This window comes from Scleropages formosus, chromosome 6 (genome assembly GCF_900964775.1).
Source record: "Scleropages formosus chromosome 6, fSclFor1.1, whole genome shotgun sequence".
Classification (NCBI taxonomy): domain Eukaryota; kingdom Metazoa; phylum Chordata; class Actinopteri; order Osteoglossiformes; family Osteoglossidae; genus Scleropages; species Scleropages formosus.
Window position 1 is genome coordinate 31908314 of NC_041811.1, and position 15112 is coordinate 31923425.

Here is a 15112-nt window from a genome sequence, read left to right on the forward strand (position 1 = left end):
TTGCGTGTCATCAGGTGGATGAGAGATCCCAGGAGACTCACTTTGCTGGTTAGTGTCACATATTTCAGTTTGAACGTTCGAACCCTTATGACCGGTGATCGACGGCGAAGCCCGTTCCTTTCGCTCGAGGGGGGGATGGGATCCGTTTGCGTGTACGGAGGCTTCGGACTCATGTCTCTGCCCACCGCTTCCTGCCTCCTGAGCCAGAACGGAGGCTTAAGATCTCAGCTTCTCCTCCGTCCACCATCTGCCAGGCTGCAAACGCCTCTACAGTCGCACAAGCCGGGAAGATCACTCCTTTGGCTCTTTTGTGTGTCTGTCTTTTTTTTTTTTTTTTTTTTTTTTTTTTTTTAAATAAACTGGAGGTGGAAGGAGGGGGTGTGAAATCTCCCAGGAGGGGAAGGGATTTTCTGTTTTGTTGCAGTGTGATGACATTCGGAATGTCCATATTGATTTTTAACAAGGCAGATGTCTCGGAAAATCCGGAAATCAGTCTGTCTCTCTCTCTCTCTGTGGGTGTGGGTGTGGGTGTCTGGGTGGGCTGCTGGTGGACACACAAGCCAGGGCTGATGAGAAGACAGCTGTGCTGTGGCAAGCAATGAAATAATATACTTTCGTTTTACAAACCAACCCCCCCCCGTGGAAAAGGGGGCGGGGCCACTGAAAGGTTGTGCTTTGGCTCCTGCCATTGGTCTTGGGGCAGGTGGGGGAAAGTGTTGCCCCTGTCCTTGTATGAGGATAGCAGACCTGGAGGGGTGTACATGGTAACGGCAGGTAAAGTGCAGCTCAGCGGGGAGGTTTTCCTGCTTTTTTACAAGGCTTCCACTTAATCAGCTCGGTTCTCTTGCTGTCAGTCCCTTTGTCGTTTTCTCACCTCATGTCACCGCTTGTACCTGCTTTTTACATAGCGCTCATCATTTCTTCTGCTGCGTCTTTGCTCCACGACCATCTTTTAACCAATCGCCGTTTTGACGCGTTGATCGCGTTTCGAGAGAACCCAGGTAGGGACGTTGTCGTATTTTCTGATTGTCGTGATTGGAGGACCGAAACGGTACTTTACCACGCACATCCCTAGACCCCCTGGCATATGGCTCCGGGAACTGTCACGCTTGTCATGTTTCTCCTGGAGCCTGTGCGGTGCTGCTCCGAGGACCAAGTTGTGAAGTAATAGATCGTTTCGTTCTCCGGAAATTGCGCCTTGAACGGGGGGCTGCCAATTGATGGCCCCGAGGAGCTCTTGCATAAACAAGACGCCGAGAGACGGGTCGGCGCAGAGGCTAATGGGCTTGGCGGTGTCGCGCCAGTCTCTGTCGGCGTCCTGCCGGAACGAAGATCCGCTCGAGTGTTTAACTCGCCGGCACGGGCACTGGGACGCTGGTCATTACGGTAATGTGACAGATAATTAAGATAAATATCGTCTTTGTCTTTGCTGGCGTGATGGAGTCTTTTCATGTTTTCGCTGGGAGAGGTTAAGCTGTGCTTGGCAAGATGTTGGAGGAGATGAAGGTTTGTGCTCGTTGCACCTGCATCGTTCTTGGCACTACGCCGCCGGTGCTCGCGGTGCAAGGGGGCGGTTCCCTTGGTTGGGAGAATCCCCGGAGTTGACCTCCGTGTGAATGAGGGTGTCTCATCGCCCGTGTTTGCTGACCGCTTGGGATGGGTGGGTGTGGGTGTGTGTGTGTGTGTGTGTGTGTGTGTGTGTGTGTGTGTGTGTGTGTGTCCATTTTCACTGCATCTTCCGCCCTCTGTCCCGCAAGCAGGTAGGAGGCGAAACGCTTCTGTCGGCGGCAGCCATAAATACCGTTGAAGTGCTTCTTCGGAATTTATTCATTGCTCCAGGCCCGGGTATGGGGTGCCATCAATAAGCGGAAACGGCCCCCGCAGCGACACCCACTGACACGCACCACATTATCGCTCTGCTGGCTGTCCGGTGGAGCCTCGAGTCCGGTGATAAACATCCGGCACGGCGCGGCCGATTCGGCTGGAGGTTCCCTGCTCGAGCTGGCGGTAGCTACTCTCGGCTTCGTGGACAGGTTGTGTTTTTGTGTGTGTGTCAGTGTCAGTCTAGAGGTAGGAAATAGTGTGACATGCAGCTCGACCACGCTTTTTCACCACGTTACATTTACATCTGTTGATTTAGCTGCTGCTTTTCGCCAAATCGACTTAGTGTTAAGCTACTTAGAATTTTTTACCCATTTATACAGATGGGTAATTTTTACTGGAGCAATTTAGGCTAAGTACCTTGTTCAAGAGTACTCCAGCTGGAGGTGGGATTCAAACCTGTGACCTTTGGGTCCAAAGGCAGCTGCTTTTTACGCAACGAATGGTTGGGTCCCCCTTGCGCAATGCAGCTGTTTCCGAAGGCTCCTCCTGGGACTCGAACCTTCCCTCTGTTTAGTGTAAACTGCAGTTTTATTGAGCCAGAATCCACCTGCGGTCCTTTCGACGCCCACGTCTCCTTCCTACATCATTAGTGGGAAGGAGGGCTTCGTTTAATGACCTGCTAGTCTCTGTGGGCATCCTGCCACGTCTGTGGCCTGTCACTGGGTAAGCGTAGCTAATTAGGCGTTTAATCACCTCTGGCTTTAAGGACTTTCACCCAGCCCCCCCACCCCCCCACCCCCCGGCAAGGTCCTTCCATTTCGCAGCAATCCGCTGCTCCCGCCGAGCCACTGGAATGATCTTAAGCACAAATAAGGTACGGAAAGGTTAATACGGCTCTCTGATGGTTTGGATAAAGGAAGTGGGGAAAAAGGCTGCTTTAAGATCAGGAGATTAAAAATGCCCCTTTTACCTTACCTTTGGTGGGGGGGGTGTTCATGTATGTGAGGTAAGCTTGTGACTACAGAGAGACGGCGTCAGACGTGACTTCAGCAGTGATTGCAGGTACATTTGTTTGCTCTTCATCGAAGTGTTGATGTAAAGTGAAACCCCGCAATTACAGGGTACGGACAGTACTTTTACACCGTCTCTCAAACGTGCCAGATTGGAGCTTTCGGACCCTCGTTTGCCCAATAGAGGTAGGCCTGAAGACGAGGAGCGATGGAGAATTCCTTTGAAGCGAGGGGTCCTCAGCTGACTTGTCACGTTCCGAAGCCCGGTTCCTCGTTCTAAATGAAGCGGGGGCTCTTGAGAGGCTCTTCTCCTCTGCCTGCCATCGTGGAAGAACTTCTCCCAGTTAATGCTGAAGCCAAGAACCTATAATTAAGAAGGGAGCTGTGGAGGAGGCAACTGGATCCAATTAATGTCTTCCAGATCAGACGCTGGTCGCATTGTGGGATGTGAACGAGGTCTGCTTGAGGCAGGAGCTTCGCTTGATGTGCGCGGTTGCGGAGATGATCGGCTTTTGGTTGGGGGTAGCAGGTGGAAAGTGCAGTTCCTCTGTGGTCATGGAGGCTGTTCGCCCAGGTCGTGGATGATGGACATGTCTGAGGTTTGACAGATGGTGTCGGGGGGGGAGTGTTCTTTTTGCAGTGCAAAGAAGCGTTTGTCGAGAGGGATGTGTGGTATCCCGGACTGTGGAGGTCAGGTGGGGTTGATGTGATTTTTACAGTGTTGGGTGATGACCCTGGATGCCAGCGTGGTGTGTCGCACGACATCCACAAATGTTCTGCTGCCGCACCAGATGAAGTGTGCAACCCACAGGTCTCGTAGGTCTCCCCGGGAGAGAGTCTTCCGGTGAAAGACGGGAAAATTGCCATTTCAGCGTGGATGATGTTGACGCTGTTTGTTTCTGAAATTCTGTCCTAAAGTCAGGTGTGGAAGCCAAAAGAGCTCCATCCATGATATCTTCCAGGGGAGGAAAAAAAACTTACGCTGCTAGATGCACTACTTATACTGAGTCACTCATCCATACATCAGTGGAACACACTGGGGGGGAGCCTGAACAGCATGTCTCTGGAGTGTGGGAGGAAACCAGAGCACCCGGAGTAAACGTACACAGACGCTGGGAGAACATGCAAACTCCACACAGACTGAGTGGAGATCGAACCCATGTCCTCTCGCACCACCCAGGCGCTGTGAGACAGCAGCGCTATGCACCGTGTCACCCGTAGTACCGTAGTACCCTTGAGCAAGTTACTTACCCTGAATTACCCAGCTGTATAATTGAGTAAATAAAAGTAGATTAATGGTGTAAATTCCTTGGGACAAAAGCATCAGCTAAACAAATACATGTAAAGTGTAGATATGAGTGTGTGTAGTGACATGTGAAGATGTACTATGGTCCAACACCCCAATGTAGTGTTGCACACAGCTGCTGGAGCAATAATATTTGGACCAATAATCAGTGAATCCACTTGTTCTCGGGCCTATTCGCAGAACGATGTTTTCGTACCAGTTTTCAGTCAACATGAGTGTTTAGACACTTGGTTTATTCCCCATAATTAGAAACGTCGTTAGTTTTTTGCAGCGTAGCGCAAGACAGACACAGCAGGTACTGTAGCGATTAAAGATGGGGGGGGGGAGATCTGAACGTTGCCCTGTGAAGCCCCCCCTTTATTCCCCTGTACCGTAGCACTCTTGAGCATGGTACTTGTTTGACGGGAGACGTGTGTCGGCATGAGCCGGCACCGCGTTTTGCGCAAGAACTGCGTGTTCTAATTTGGCCGACCGGCTCGAAGAGGTTTGCAGCTTGTTTACGCCGTGTGCGGTGCAGACAGCACCCTAGTCTGAAGTCAGACAATTGGGAGGATGTGAACGTGGTGAACAAAGGCTGCGGTGGCCGCGCACCCAGGCCCGCAGCACGTCACTTCCTCCACAGCGCCACGCACGCATGCGACCTCGCCCTTGCGGCCGTCCCCGGAGCGGTGGGGGTCTCGCGGGCGATGGAGCAGGATGTAAACACGTCTTCAGGGGAGAGGTGACACCCCCTCTAGCAGCAGGTGGGAAAACCGTGTGGCCCAGTGTTTGGTTCGCCTGCAGAACTCGGGATCGCGTTTTGTTTTTGACTTGATCACCATCCGCTGTGTGTTTCCAGTCACCACCGGAAAGCGTCCTTTTTTACACCTGTTCGGTGCCACGGCGTATTGGAGACCCGTGATTTGGTGTTTCTTACACCATTTACTTGTGTCCTCAAATGCAGAGAGGGGTTTAACTCTATTGGACGTCTGGGTTGTCTGTTCTGCTTCGTTTCTCTGGTTAGTGGATCATGTTTGTTGTATAATATTTAATCATATAGAAGAAATAATGTGAAATGGGGCAGCTGGTAGTGTAGTGGTTAGAGCTAACACCTTTGGAGCCAAAGGTCACAGGTTCTGAATGCCACCTCCAGCTGTAATACCCTTGAGCAAGGTACTTACCCTAAATTACACCAATAAAATTACCTAGTTGTATAAATGCGTAAATAACTGTAAGCAGATTAACATTGTAAGTTGCTTTGGAGCAATGCATAAGGTAAATGAATAAACGTAAAATATTTTCACCTTCCCTATGATATGCACTTACTGTATGTTCATGGCACACCTCTAATAGCCCCCCAACCCCACATTTATGTCCAGATTCTTGGATCCCAAAAAGTCTCCAAGACCTTCTTTCCCTTTGCTGACACGGACTGTTCTGATCGCTTACGACTGGTGTGTGCTTTTGAAACCTCGTCCATTGTCTTTTCGCCGATCTCTGGTCAGATGGTCTGTTGACCACCTGTGACCGCGGAAATCCCTCATGAGCTGTTCATTTCCTCTAAGAGGCCTTTGTTGGAAGAGGAAGTGAAAACGCTAGTTGCGTTAATTATCCTCTCGGTGCCAGTGATCCACTTTCCGCCCTGCTGGACAAGGGAACCGCTGGACACAGGTCTGGGAGGTGTTTCGTGACCGGCGGTCCCACGATCGCGTTTTTGACAAGCGGTGTTCGGCTCACGAGCGGCCTGCGGAACGAAGAACAGGATCAACTTGTGAAACGCAGCCCTTCCGTGAGAAGTGGCCATTATACACCGTTGGGCCGTTCGATCGGCGTTTGGACCCAGTTGCACGAGGAGATCCTAGCTGGCAAGATCTGAAGTGTAGCTGCGACCACGTGCGTTCATCTGGCTTCCTTTATCACGCGTTCCAATCGGCGTAATCCGACGGTACTGCGTTAACCCGGCTCCATCTGTCGTAGGGTTTCAAGGCCCATTAGAATCGATCGGGGAAGGTTTGACATTGTAATTTCTGAGAGGTGGAATGCCTGTCAAAATGTGTTTACTTATTAGAGACCTCGCGAATTCATGGAAGAGCTGCTAATTTTCCCCGACATCTGCTCATTTGGAGCGACGTACCTACGCCGTTTTGCATCGAGAAATCTCTTGAGCCTGAAGACTTTTTTTTTTTTCCTTTAAAATATGCAATTTTGCTGAAAGTGCAGTGTGATTGTTTTCATTATCATTGTAATAGCCTCTGTGACAGTGAGGGTGTCTCGATTTATGCAGGCCAGCCCCCCGAGTGCGTGGACTGAGACGCTCAGATTTAAGGAGCTGAAATAAGGAGAGGACTTTGCTTCGGAGTCTGAACCTGCAACCGTTCGCTCTTAGATCTCGTTCCTCGCTGTTCTGGCCGTGTTGGGCGAGTGCGGCTGATCGAGGTTCAAGGTGATCTGGTTTGTCCGGGTCGACCTCGTGGTGGTCTTCTCGCAAAATCAGTGGCGTCGCACGATGACCCCGAAGTCACTGGAGTGTTTCAGCAGTACCTGCTCATCGGGTTGGATTTGCCCAACCTGGGTCCAACTGAACGCAGCTGCTTTTTGGTCCGGCGCTGGGGGTCCCTCATTGGGGTTCCGTAAGCTGTTCCTGTGTTATAAGGGCTGTTTAGGGTCGCTAGTTTACGTGGAACGTGTCTTCAGACCAAGCCCAGTTGGAACCCGCATCCGAAACCGCGGCTCAGAACCTACGAGGAGTGTGTGTAAGTGTACAGCTGTTCATGGCCAGCCGCTAGAGTAGCGGTTAGAACTGCTGCTTTTGCACCCGAGGGTCACAGGTTTGAATGTCCCCTCCAGTTGTAGTACCCTTGAGCAAAGTACTTACCCTAAATTGCTCCAGTAAAATTAACCAGCTGTATAAATGGGTAAATAATTGTAGGTAGATGGAAATGAGACAGTTTCGGTTCGCTACCGGTGTTTTGTACCTAAGCGAGAGGCTTTCTCCGATAGGTTACCAGGACGGTCCCCCCCCCCACCCAGGTCCATTAAGGAGTCTCCATGGCTATTGAATGTGCGTCTTGTGTTTATCTCTGCTTATCTACCTTCTTCTCCAGCGTCTCTTCCTCCCAGTTGATATTAATGATTCGTCAGTTTGGTCGCCTCTCTGGGCAATTAGACAGCGGATGAGTTGAAAGGCGCAATTTGCATGGTGATTTATTATGGTGACACATCCTAATTAGATGCATAATTAGAGACAATAGGAGCAATTTTGCCGCAAAGTGCCTATTCTCTGTGGTCTCCAGGCAAGCCGAGCCACCGGAGCGCTGTCCTTCGACCGAGAAAGAAAACGCCTAAATATGGAGGTACAGCTCACATGCTTGTGGGGGGAGGAGGAAAAAAATTTAAAAAAAAAAAAATTAGCCTGTGCTTATTTGCATGACTGCAATGTGTGTTTATTCAACAGAAAAATTTAGTTTGATTTCTCATACTGGTCCTCCACTGCTGCACGCTGCAGCCTGTTACAGCAGTTTTTAGAGCAAGCATCTTGTTCAAGGCTACTAGAGCTGGAGGTGGCATTCGAACCCGTGCAAGGCAGCAGCTCTACTGTGAGATGCGAAAGCTCAGTGTCACTTGATCGAAACGCCTCCCTTTGTCCTTTTACCATGCCCGTGTACATCGTCCGTGCCGACACCAACGTAACGCGGCGCTTAAAATTTAAAGTGGATGACAGAAAGTTCTGGAGTTGCGGTTACCGAGCGTCAGCGATTCGACGGCCTCTAACAGTGGCCAAAAGCGATGCTGGTTGAAGTCTCCTGAATAGCCTTGTTGTCAGACTCTTGAAGGACTTGAGATGTTCAGTGGAAGCACTTCATTAGAAGGACCAGCTGGGTAAACAGTGTCAGACGCACATGTCAGTTTACCATGCAGCTGAATAAAGGGTGTAATAATGGAGGGGGGGGAGAGCGAGTAGCACACGGGTCTGCTGAGTTCCTGTCAGATCCATTAAGGAGACCTGGTGCCGCCCCATTGTCTCCCAGCTCTCTGGGCCTGGGACCCGGGCCAACATTTACGTAGCCTTGCTCTGGAAGGAGAGAGGGAGAGAGAGAGAGAGCCATTTATTTATATAACATCGCTTTTGCATTATTGCTCACTTTTGGAGAAGCGCAGTTGGAGTGAAGGACATCATTTGGGGTGCAGCATCACCCCCAGGCCTCCAATAACATGGTTTCCTTTAGTGCTCTGTACTGCATTAAAGCAGCCAGCAGTGTTTGTTTATGGGCGTTCAGTAGGAGATGCTCTGTTGGTGGCAACTGTGTTCCTGCTTGTTGCGCACACCCCAGCAGTATGCAGAAGGGCTCCCCGTACTGGGTGTGATTGTCTGCGCACCTGTTCCACCCACCATTGGGACAGACGGTGATCTTGCACTTGTTCAGTCATCGTGATGCACATCCCAGAGCATCCTGGCTGGCAGCTGCCCTTCAGACAGAGGCGCCGCTTTGCGAGACGCGCACGGGGGGTGCGAGGTGTGTCGGCTGCGGGCCGGTACGTGGGGTCAGACGGGCTCTGCCAAAGCTCCGATCACATTCCCTGTCTTTGTGCACGACCCTGCGACGCTTGAGCTGGGTATCAGTGCTGCGAATGATGACTAAATGGAGCACTTTTGGTGCTCTGCTCCCCTAACACACCCCTGCTGCTGTTGGGGAGTGGAGGGGTGTTTTACACCTCCAGTAAGGGTAAGTGACAGAAGGTACCATGGTGGTCATAGCTGCCATATTGCACTTGAAGGACCCAGCTTTGAATCCCAACCTTCTACCGCAGTACCCCTTAGCAAGGTATTTACCGTGCATTGCTCCAGTAAAAGTACAGTACAGTGATTCGGTGACAAAAATGACCCTGCTGTATAGTGAGTGAGTAAATCAGTGTTAGTATTTAACAGAAGTCACTTGTGAAGAAAAGAGCTTCGCAGACGTGTGAATATTTACTTATTCAACTGGCTCTTTTATAAATTTTCCAACTCATCAAAGGTGAGATGTGAGATATAAATGTATTGCTACATATTTTGATGTGAAGTTGTTGCCGGGGGGTTCTGTCTCTTTCTCTAACCTAGTGGCGGAGCCTCCTTTGGCACCTCTTGCTCGGAAGTTTCTGGATTGCCCCCGTATAATATTTGAGAGCCGTGTGAGACGTTGCCATAACTTGTTTCCTTCCCATAATCGGCATTAATGAAAACCACTTTCTCATTGGTTGGCTGCGCATCACAGGATCTGTGGTACTTGGAAGCCACGACCATTCCCATGGTACTTTCCAGGCAGTCAGCACAGCCCACACTCGGAACCATCTGCGGAGCCTGTAGGGTCTCTGAAGAACCCTCCTTTGGGTATGTTCCCTGGTGCCAACTGTGTGCTTGGAAAACGCCATGTGAAGGAGTTATTGAGTCACCCCCCCCCCCCCCCCCACACACACACACGGCACATTGTAACGCCTCCGGAAGCTCCTAGAGTGGTCCTTCTGCCTCCATCTCAGCCGAAGACGGCGCTGATCTTTCGGAGCGTTTACAATACCCGGGAGAGCCGACAGATCCCGGAAAGACTGGGCTTGCCCTGCTGTTGCCGTGGTAACGTGTGTCATATGGCCCAGCTGAGATTATTGCACTGTTGTGGTGGGTACGAGCCCCCCTGCCGTCCTAGTGAACTAAATATAACCACAGTCCCCTCATGATGCTCCCAGGTGGAGTGTTGGAGGGTCTCCATGGTGGTCTGCATCTTTTTTTGGTCCTTTCCTGGCTGTGAGCATCTCCAGTCTCCTCTGTGTTTTATATGTTCTTAAAAATCCAAATGAAAGTTACCCATTTTACAATTCTTTTCTTCCCATCACAGTATTTTATGTTTAATATTGTAAGTCACTCTGAACATAATCTACTTAGAATTATTTACCCATAATCCAGCTGGGTATGTTTTTAAACTGGAGCAATTTACAGCTTGTGCCTTGCTCAAGGGTACTACAACTGGAGTTGAGACTTGAACCTGCAACTTTGGGTCCAAAGGCGGTAGCTCTAACCACTACGCTACTGGCTGTCCCAAAAAGCTTTTTTTGTAGGTGTATTTTTACTTAAATTCCACCCCCCGACCCCAAATTTCCTTCTGTTGGTTTTTTGGAGAGAATGAACACGTGATCATCTTCAATGGCATAAAACGGAAGAGGACACATCCACTCGGTTTCCAACACTTTGACATCAGCACCTATGTCCACAGGCCTCATGGGGCTTAAGAGCAGCCCTTTGTGCAAGTAGCGTGGTAATCTTTGCCATCACCTGGTCGTTTTGGCTGTTCTGGCTCTGACTGACCTTGGCTCCTCCTACTCAGTGCCCTGGTGTCTCTTTGTCAGTCGAAGACAAATTCCCTGTAATTATTGCCATCGCTTCCCCCACAAAGGCTGAGTTCACTCGAGTTGCTCGGGTACGTTGACGTCAAGCTCCAAGCTCTTCCCACTGCGACCCATGGAAAGGAGTCGGCAAACCTTGGCCCTTGAAATCCTCGCTCCAGTGGGTCCGGAAAATAGTAGTAGTAAAGTGCCATCGATTCGGGTTCGAGTCATGGTGACTTGAGTTAAAGATCTAAAAAGAAATATGTTTTGTGTTAATTTGGGCAACACGGTGGCACAGCGAATGGCGCTGCTGTCTCACGGCGCCTGGGTGGTGTGAGAGGACGTGGGTTCGATCCTCACTCGGTCTGTGGGGAGTTTGTATGTTCTCCCCCGTGTCTGCGTGGGTCTCCTCCGGGTTCTCTGGTTTCCTCCCACAGTCTGAAGATGTGGTGTTCAGGTTCATCCATAGTGTGTGTGTGTTCCACTGATGTATGGATGAGTGAGCCAGTGTAAGTAGTGTATCTAGCAGTGTAAGTCACCACAGTGAATAAGGTGTCTGGGTTGGAAACACTACCTAGAGTTCATTGTAAGTTGCTTTGGAGAAAAGCATCTGCTAAATAAATAAATGTAAATTTGGCGAGCACTTCCAGTGTTGTCCCCATTATTGTTAACATATCAACATATGGCCAAAGTATGATAGGTGTAGTTTCATTGACTGAGCTTCAAGTGACATGATCAGCTTTATCTCTTCTACAATCAAAGTAGTAGTAGTAATAATCATGTTAATAAATCAGCCTGAGACAGGATTTGTGATCTTCGAGGGGAAATGAAGCAGAGACTAGCGTTCGTTGGAGTCTTGAGGTATGTGGCTTTGCCGCCGGCGCCTTCAAAGAACCCATCTGTTTGGCAGCACGTGGGGTCTCGAGAGGCGCCTGCCCCTCTGTGAGGCACCCGGTGGTATTTACAAGGCTCCGCATGCCTCGTTTCCCTTGCGTGGCCCAGATGCCGGGTCTGCCAACGTGCGCAGGGCGGATGGGGGCACCAGGCAACCGTTCGTTTGAGCCCTGCTGCTCAGACAGTTTTGGGACGACTCCGGCACCTCTGAGGGAACTGGCAGCGGCCAAAGTGCGGGAGCGGGGGGGGTGCGGCTCAGGTGTCCAGAGTTTAAAGTTGTTCGCTCGAGTGTGATTTACTCGTGGCGCTCGCTGAGATTTTATCCCAAGCGGCGCGCCTTCCGGAAGCTGACTCATGCTTTTCTGGTTTTATCCCCCAGCTGGTCCTGCAGAAGAAGACGATGAGCCTCAGGGTGTCCGATGGAAGGGAGACATGGGACAGGCAGCCAGCGAAGAGGCCTCGGGCGGAGAACGGTGTGGAGAACGGTCTTCACGAGCATGGCCTTCTGGACCGCGGGACGGGCTCGGAGCGTGACCGCAGGAACGACCGGGGGAAGATGAAAACCTACTCGAAGAAGAGCCAGCAGGTAGTGGTTTGGCACGTCAATGACCGTTTGCACACGGTAGTCCTGTCGATAGCCGAGATGGGCGATGCTGTCGGTCATAGTTTCGGAGAAACGTTAATTATGGCCCTCAGTGTGTGGGCTGCTCCTGGAATGTGTTCTTCACTGTGAACTGGGATTCGGTGGGGAACATCTTCTCTCGCTTAACATCGATGCCGATGTGAGGTTAGTATGAAATAAAGATCTTAATAAAGGGTTGTTGTTTTGTTCGGTTGGGCTGGAGGGCGGTTTCCTGTCAGTTCATCTTTGCTCCCCAACGTTCAGCCTAAGTGTGGCAGTGGAGCAAGGGGATGGTGACCCAGGGTGATCCCACAGCGGTGCGAAATCGGAATGTGCTTCTCCGAGCGCCAGCCCACAGCGAATGTTTGAGAGGGTTCTTTGTTGTTTGAAATGAAGACGGGCTGACGTGTTGACAGCAACGTTGCCGTTCCGTTGTGGTTGGTGACATCACACCCCTAAGGTTTGATGGGAAGAACTCTTGGTTGGACCCATACAAGTGGTCTTGGTGGGGGCCGAGCTGGTAAGTTGGCTCTCAAACAAGGTGTAGAATGTGTTGATGAAACGCAGGACCCGTAGTGTTTTTACCTTCATGCGGTGTAAGTGAACTATTCCCATGGCATAATGGGAAGTTTGGAAACCAAAATTATGGGAACAAGAAAGCCATGATGACCCCAATGTCCCCAGGTCAACTGAGGTGACTTAGATTTACGCTTGACGCTTAAGTGGCTTCTACACATTTATCTTCATGACGATTGAACAGTTAAGCGCAGGTGTCGTGGACTTGGAGCGTTTGACCCGCGTGTGTTCTGTGCATCTGGTTCTGGTCTCGTGGAGGGAGTGAGAGCAGCAGTCGGCTTGGGAACGGTACGGCTGAGGATACAATAGGTGTTGGAACGTGGAGGCCGGATGGCTTTTCGAGAGGCCCGTCGGTGGCTCCCGTTGGGTTTTCTCAAAGACTTTTCCTGGAACCCCGGCGTCCCTGAAGTACAGTTCCGCCCGTCATCGGGCCGGAGCCGCGACAGGTCGGAGCCCTGCTGTTTTTATCTGCTGCCCGAATGTCCTTGGGAAGCCATGGAGCTGCAGATATGAAGACGGCTGTGCGTGCTGGTCTCCCTCCCGGGAACGGTAACTATTGCCGCACGGGGGCAGAGGACGTCCAGTGCGCTCTTAATCGAGCGTGTTCACGCAAAGAACTTTGAGGAGTGCTCCGTGGTGATCGTAGGGCATTCTGGGAGCCAGCGAGGTAAATCTGCGAACGTGACAGCAGGGCTGGCCGAATGAGTAACAACTGCCGATCTCAGTTTACCGGCGTGTAAACCGAGCGCAGCTGAACATTTAAATTGCAAGTTGACATGGGCAAGTGTCGGCCGGGGAGGGGGGAGTACAGCCCCGGAGTATTAAAAGGGATCTTGAAATGATACCTCTATTAGCTTTTGAATTCCCTCTATTTTTAGTTTTGCGCACGCTCGATGGGGATCGTTCCGAGGTTTTCCAGGAGGATGACATCACCTTGTAGGAATCGATCACAATATCAAAGAACTCATCGCTTTTATCGAACGCGCCGTTTAGTGTCGTTGCTCTCGGGTTACACACCGGCGCAGAAATAGACTCTCTAACTCAAAAGTATGCGAGTCCCTCGCGCTCAATTCCTCGGGCCCTGCTGGAAATCCCCCCGGAATCGTGTTGCGTCGAGATGACGACCTGTCGCCAAAGCGTTTACCGCATCGCCGGCGGGCTGCGAACCGGGCTGTTTTCCCGCCGCTCGTGGGCCGCGCCCGCTGCCCTCTCATTGGCTCCCCTGCCTACAGAACCAGACTCCGCAGGAAGCCACGAGGATTACGCAGAGGTGGTCAGCTTTATCTGCCAAGTGTTTTCCGTGCCATTTTTTTTTCCCCCCTCGCTGCGAAGTAGATCAGATTAGCTGGGGTTAAATGTGCGGTCGAACAGCGTCGGGCAGCAGCAAGCTCCTGTACGCTGATAACACTTTGTCGGAAACCTTTTCCCCTCCCGGTGGTGACCAGGGAGGGAGCTTTTTGCTGCTGAGCCTCAAAGGTATGGCGAGAAGGTCCTGCCAGGCCGAGAACGATGAATTAGAGCCGCTGGAAGCGTAAGAATGCGAATGGCGGATGATCTCGGTCAAGAACACGTCAGGTCCTCTCTCCGCTTCCCGAAGCCTTCTGCACCGAGTGACCCGACTGGGAAGTGTGGCGCGGGCAGGACACCCATCACGCTAATGACAGGCCCGTTCCTGCCGTACGTCAGGGATCGAGATTAATCATTTAGCAAGCGCTCCACTTCATGATTTGATGTGGATTGACATCCCTGCAGAAGTAAACGCCCCTCGAAAATTGATGTAGATGAATATTCCTGGGCGCTGAGCTGTGTCACACGGAGATCTGCACTAGATGGATAGTCCTGTCGCAGGTAACTATGTCACGCCGGCGCCGTGGATTGATATTCCTGTCCCGGAGCGAGCGGTCCGTGAAGAAATGCACATTAAAATGTACCAGGCTTAACGGACGGGACTCGCAGCGCGGAGATCGTAGCCGACGGCGCGCTGAAAAGGTGCGAATGGAGCAGCGCGATGTCCGAAATTTAGGTTTTGTAATGGGTGGGACTCGTGTTTCGGTCCAGAGGGAGGAATGGAGGAGCGGCTAAGAAACCTCTACAGGGAGTCCTGCCCGTTTGCCTTTCCTTGCCTTTCCCAGGATTGGCTGTTGGAGACGCCGGTGGGGTTTGGTGGCGCCGGCCAGCGGCAGGACGTCGAATGGAACGAAGGCAGGGTTTTGGAGCTCTTCTGCTCCTACGTTTACAGCATTTAACCTCGTTTACTGGATTCAGGAATAATTGGAGTCCACCAGATACCCAGAGTGCGACGTGATGACACGAGTCGACCTCGACGTAGCAAGTGTCGTTAAGACTGGCTGGAAAGTACCAAAGAGATCAGTAGCTGGGAACAGTAGGAAGGGGGATCCAGGCCCAGGGTGGAAGCCAAGTGAATATGTGCTGTATTGATGCTTTTCAGCTGTACGCAGATGGGCGGTGTTGAAGGTGCTCCCCGAGTCATGGTACCATGGATTCTCCACCCTCACCTGGAGACTCTGCACTTGAACTCGCATCTGG

General features: G+C 51.3%; 1 protein-coding gene across 4 annotated transcripts in view; it reads left to right on the forward strand.

The window, feature by feature from the left end:
• Window positions 1–15112, forward strand: part of LOC108933130 (autism susceptibility gene 2 protein-like) — an 83266-nt gene that overhangs the window by 20978 nt on the left and 47176 nt on the right. For all 4 annotated transcript variants that reach the window (XM_029253100.1, XM_029253098.1, XM_029253099.1 and 1 more), the window contains one exon: window positions 11747–11953. In XM_029253100.1, coding sequence (XP_029108933.1) covers window positions 11747–11953 — 207 coding nt within the window. The remainder of the gene's footprint in view (window positions 1–11746; window positions 11954–15112) is intronic.